The 6,370-nt window shown below is 23.6% G+C and overlaps 1 protein-coding gene and 1 long non-coding RNA gene across 2 annotated transcripts; one reads left to right on the top strand and one right to left on the bottom strand.

Annotated features, from left to right (window-relative positions):
* Window positions 1-1,058: 1,058 nt before the first annotated feature.
* LOC112682436 lies at window positions 1,059-3,064 on the top strand (the record flags this gene model as incomplete). Its single annotated transcript, XM_025553039.1, has 7 exons — window positions 1,059-1,178; window positions 1,260-1,410; window positions 1,501-1,736; window positions 1,814-1,899; window positions 2,329-2,393; window positions 2,639-2,719; window positions 2,890-3,064. Coding segments are annotated over 7 exons (876 nt in total), but the record flags the coding sequence as incomplete, so codon positions are not given.
* Window positions 3,065-4,935: 1,871 nt separating this feature from the next.
* LOC112682454 lies at window positions 4,936-5,737 on the bottom strand. The gene is made up of 4 exons (XR_003148516.1): window positions 5,649-5,737; window positions 5,402-5,564; window positions 5,183-5,323; window positions 4,936-5,025 (listed from the first exon to the last, which is right to left on the bottom strand). It is a non-coding gene; the product is annotated as an uncharacterized LOC112682454 (long non-coding RNA).
* Window positions 5,738-6,370: the final 633 nt, after the last annotated feature.

Below are 6,370 nucleotides of genomic sequence, written 5' to 3'. Positions count from 1 at the left end.
ATAAAGTAGGTTTATAAATTTTATTCGTGTATATATTGTATTACGAAATATGTAATATTTATTTTCGGTAAGTAAATTAGATCCTTCTACTTTCTAGGCTGTAATGAAACAAGTCCGACTGCCAACTAGTGTTTTTGTTGGGGTGGTAAGACACCCCCCAAGACCCCCTCCGGGACGGCCCTGAGTGTGTAGTTAATTTTCATGATAATAAGTCCAATTGGCAGATGGGATAATAATATTAATAATTATTTTAAAAAATGTATTAATAATATTCCTGAACTATCCATTATTTTGTTCTTGGAATCTTTATTAATTTAATGTTTATTTTATTTAATAACGGTCGCACCTTGTTTTGATTTATACGCTATATGATCACGTGTGGTCATTATAACATTTATTTTTAAATCCAAATGTTTTAAGTAACGATGTACTAATAATGATTATGTTTTGATGGTGACGTAAAGAACAACATTTCGAATCGATTGATATATTTTTTTTACCTTTAAAAGATTTTTCATATTTTTAAATATTTTTCTTTTCCGATTATTTATTCTATAAATTTACCATTGTACATTCAAGGAATAACATCAAAATTATAACGTGGCCTAATGGGAAAAACAATAACAGCTGTCAGTGGTCGTATGGTAGTCAACGTGTTTATCATTTTTGTCCTAAGCTTGTTTTTTTTTACTTGATTTTGAATTTATATTAGACCTTTTTATTTTATATGAACATATGAGATACAGAAACAATAGTTATTTATTGTTGGCATTATTACTCCCTTGTATGATTACATTTGTAAGTTGTTCCATATTTCATTTTGTCATTTATATCTATTTTTTTTTTATTGTATATTGAAAGACTATTTCACTTTGTTATAGCATAATAATTTAATAATACATGGTCTACAAATTTCCTATATTGTATTAACATAGTTGCTGGTTGTCCCTTTAGTATTTTTATTTGTTAGTCATATTGTAACTTATATCTGTTTTTAGATACTATTCAATTATTCATCTTTTTATTTTATAATAATTTAAATATAATTTATTATTTAGAGTATTGATGAAGATGATATACAACAATTACGTTTGGCTGCTCTTATGACAATAAAGAGAAAGTCCACTGTTGAATTAACTAATTCTCCAGAAAAAACAAAAGACGAAAAAAGACATATTGTAACTTATATCTGTTTTTAGATCCTATTCAATTAATCATCTTTTTATTTAATAATAATTTAAATATAATTTATTATTTAGAGTATTGATGAAGATGATACACAACAATTACGTTTGGCTGCTCTTATGACATTTAAGAGAAAGTCCACTGTTGAATTAAATAATTCTCCAAAGAAAAAAAGACCAAGAATTATATTTGAACATAATAATAATAATTTACTCATTAATCAAGGTTTGTAAACATATTTTATTGTAAATATTAATTATGTATAATATTTATATTATTATTTTTGATAATATTGTATTAATTTTTTATTTTTAGAGGATGGATTTAATTATCATAAAAACGAAAAAAATAAAAAAACGATAATAGAATCTAAAACTTTAGAAGTATTTAGAGATGATGATGAAAAATATATTGAAGAAGATGAAGACGAAGAAGATGAAGGAATTCAAGAAAGGCAGCAAATATATGATAAAAAAGTAACTATACAGCATAATGATCTTGTTGATCTAAGAACAGAGTTAAAAAGAAGAAAGGCCCTTCGTTTAAATACGGTAATATTCAAACTATTCTATTTGATTAACATAAATTAATATTTCAAAAACAATTAATTTTCTCATTAAAATTTTAGATTCAAGTAGAAGTTAAGAAAAAACCAAAATCGTTTTATCCTGCCCGGTTATTACAGTCTGCAATTAGAGATGTTGTAAAATCAAGGTAATATTTACAAACTTAAGTTACAACAATTATAAATTAAAAATAAATTAAATCTTTACATTTTATCATTTTATATTTAGTGTTAGTAAAAAATGTTAAAAAGTGAGTTTAAAAATACTGCTTTTTAATTTAATATTTATTAAAATAATTTTATAAATTAAAATATAATGCATGGACACTTTTTTAACTGAGTGTATAAATTATATATTTATATTATATTAATATATTGTAGAAGTGTAGCATTAATAATTACTGGCTACAATATACAGTCAGTGTCAACATTTATAATTTAACATTCCAAATTAGTTGTATATATACAAATAAATACTAATAACAATATTATTGTACAACATATTTTTAAACTTATGGTTAATTTGCTAATCTGTCAAATTTTTATAGTTAAAATAATACGTAATTAATATTTTTCAGCAGTTCAAATGAAGTAAAGAGAAATAAACATTCTAAAATTCCAGAAATAGTTATTAAAACTGAAGGTATACATTATGTATATACAATATTTTAATCTGCATAAGAATTATTTTTTAAAAATATTTTATGCAAGTTAATTTTTAAATTGAACCATAGTGTTCATATTTTATGAAATATAGCTTGGTTAAATAGAAAAATAATGACTTTGTGTATATATATAAGTATTATTGTAAACTTTTGTATCTTATGTTAATATTTCTGTAATTTTAAATACATTTTATTTAATACTACAATAAAAAAACATTTTTAGGAAATTTAGATGGCCGAAGAGTATTTGTGATGAATAGAAATTCTAAGACTAGAAGAGACTTAAGTATTTTACATCCAAAATGTAAATTTTTTTCTTAAAAATTTACAAATTATAAAATTTGTAAATTGATATTATTTATTCTAATAGTCTTTCATTTTTAAATTCTTAATGTTTTCCATCTAATTTTTTTTATAAAAATTTTTTTGAAAAAAAATAATATAAAATGTTTATTTTGATTTGTATTTATTTAGGTCAAGAAGTTTATGACAGTGAAGGAGAATCTTATACTAATGTCAAAGTTTCCATGTATTTGAGAACAGTTGTTAATAGTAGTAACACAATTCAAAAAGGATTTAAGAAGATCAAAAAGCCTATCCTATGGCCGTGAATACATATTTATAATAACATGATATCAGGAAATAGCTATAAAAAAAAATGTGTATATTTTAAGTAATTTAATATAAATTATAAAATTGATTGATTTAAATTAGTTAGTTAAATTAGTCCACCTCTCGAAAATGAGGGGGAACGTCCCCATTGCCGCCCTCCTATACGACCATCTAATAGAGTATGATCAGTTAATTTCTCGAATACTGTTGATTATTTTTAATGATGCAAATTTATGATTTCTACAAAACCAATGTTTCCATGTGGATTGATTATGCGAGTATAATAAAATAAAATAACAACTATACTTTTTTTATATTAGAAATCAATACAATAATTTGTAACATAATTATTAATCATTTTTCAACAAATATAATATTATAAATTAGAGCGCGGATTTGTATGCACTTAAAATCATAAAAATATGCAAAAAATATGCAGTCAAAATCATGAAAATATGTAAAAAATATGCAGTCAAAATTATGAAAATATGCAAAAAATATGCAAGAATTTTTTATTTATTAAAATTTATAATTCATCTTATAATAATTAATTACTTAAATACTTAATAAAAAAATGTAGGGAATTTTCTGAACTTAATTTATTTTTAAAATTTTATTTATTATTAAAATGAATAATCAAATGCATTTCAAGTTTATCTTCTGTGAAGCTATGTTATCTATCGGTTAACATATTTTTAAAGACTGAAAACGAACGTTCGACGTCAACAGAAGTTATTGGGGCATATTTGAAGCAAGTGGTATATCGATAACCGACTGACACAGCAAGAGCGATTGAGTTTACGTCGTAATCGATTATTTATTGTATAACTAAATATATATACATAATTTATTATTTAGGGACTATGAAATTTAGTTTTAATTTTTCTACTTGACAAAATATTATTTTATACATTTTTTTTTAAATTTTCACTTCAATATGCAATAAATTTTGTATTTTGCCAAAATATGCAAATATGCAAAAATCTCTAAATATGCAGAAATATGAAAAAAAAAATTTCACCATTAGCTTCAAATTATGATGAATCGTGGAGATAACTGACAAAAATCCAAAAATATTAAAAGGAAAAAATATGCAATTGCATAGAAATCCGCTCTTAATTATAATATATTAAATACTTTATTATTATAGACTATTATAAAAAATTAAAATTTTTGTTCATATTGAACTGTTTTTGATATATTTTTCGAAAAATTCACCCAAGAACTTTTTAATAATCCGTCAACCATACAGGTATCATAAATACCAATGATAAATATTTAGGTCAGTCCAAACTTGTTTGGATCCATTCAAAACTTAAATCCAATGAATTCGGATTTTTAAAAATCAGTAAAAATAAACAATTTTTAATAATATATTAATTGATTCATACATAAAAAAAAACCTTATACAATTTAAAATCCAAAAATAATCCTTAAAATTGTTCACTCATTAACATACCCGGTTTTTGCAAATTTAGGTAGTCGATAGTTTACTAAGCATTTTACACAATCTGAGCTGTGGTGAATTAGTGTTCGGTGTATATCCAATAATTTGTCCAAAAAACAAATACTTTAGTTAATTTACATGACACGCACCTATGAATTATATAATTACATTTATGTTTATAGGATATTAACATAATATAGAACATAACTAAAGTCATTAAATTATTGCTAAAAATTAATCTAGTGAAATCCCTCGCACATGTATAATTAAAGAACTCCGTAAGGATACCATTTTAATATTCTTATAAATAATTAAAATATTTTATTGTGAATTACCTACACTAATAATTCAGTATTTACAAAAAAGGTTATTAACATAATAATAAATAAGGTGTTACCTACCTTTTAATTGCTTTAATTTTAATTTTAATTTAATTTTAAATCAGAGAGATTTTTTTTTGCACAGATTAATTTTTTCATCAAATTTAAATTCATAATTATAAACTGGTGTGTCATGGTAAATAAGATGGTTAAATCCATGATCAAAGTCTTCTGAAAAAAAACCATGAATTTACAACTAGTCAATTAATAAATATAATAACAATTAACCATTACTATAATTATTTGTTAACAGAAAAAAATACACAAGTAATTGATTCATAATATCCAAATATATACTAAACGTTATAATTTATTTTATTTTACTTACATTATAAACATTTTCCAATTTAGTTGTTCAACATTTCAGATTACTTTAGTCGTAATAAAAACTTTTCACTTTATTAATAACTCCTTCATCATAATGACTCTCAAATAAATTTCTAATTTCTTCAGTTGTACTAATAAGTTTCTTCGTTGATTTTTTTTAAAGTATATGTATAAAAATTCATTTTGTTCAATGTAAAATTTAAAAAAATTAATAATTTACCTGTAAATGCAATCATTCCTTCTAAATTGCTGATCCCGGTAATGATAGGTACTGGTGATACAAATTCAGTTAAAATATCAGGATAATCAGGTAAAAATCTGTCACTAACTGTTTTACTTTCAATGAATAGAACAAATTCATAATTTCGAAAATCGGCGACACCCTTTAAAATAAAAAATAAATATTCATTCTAACTTCTAGTAAACAAAAATAGTCTTAATAAATGTACCCAGTTAATATATCGTACCTACTAACAAGCATTTTCTAAGAAAAATCACTCAATGATATGAGTAGGTAATGATCAGGGCTCGGAACTTTATGCATTTGCATCTTTCTCAGGAAACTGCATATTTCAAATCTGATTCGATACAAATTCGTTTCATGAACCATACAGTTGAAATACAAAAGTTGATGTTGCATATTTTTGCATATTTTACCAAATTTATATGATTATGCATATTTAAAGATTTTGAATATATAAATGCATTTTATGGTAAAAATTTATAAGAAATCAACAACAATTTTTTGATAATTGAATATTGTAAATTAAATAATTTAAAAATAAATAGCCGCCGCACACTGTTTCCTATTCTATATTTGCTATGCTATCAATCATGCTCGCCCGCATGGTTTATAGGTTTTTACTAAGAAATAAGAATTGGGTCGTTACTCTTACCGTAATGACCGCCCAGGTTTTATTTATATTAAAGTCGCTCATTAGATAAAATCGTTGTATATTCGTGGTGTGTGTTAGTATGTGTTTGATCGTGTGTCGAAAACATATTCGATAACGGTGGTCTGTTACTTAAATAAATTAGTGTGTTCGTAGTTCGTATTGTTTGCTTACCGTGCTCGATTACCGCTTATGTGCCACGTAATATTCTGATTTTAATATTTGTTAAACAAAAATTAAAATGCCTAAAAAAAAAAAATTTAAGTAGTCGTTTAAATACTTTCGTGTCTGAGTTC

Source organism: Sipha flava, unplaced genomic scaffold (assembly GCF_003268045.1).
Source record: "Sipha flava isolate LNK unplaced genomic scaffold, YSA_version1 203_pilon_pilon, whole genome shotgun sequence".
Taxonomy (NCBI): Eukaryota; Metazoa; Arthropoda; class Insecta; order Hemiptera; family Aphididae; genus Sipha; species Sipha flava.
The sequence above is the reverse complement of the archived record's forward strand: the minus strand, read 5'-3'. Positions and strand labels throughout refer to the sequence as shown.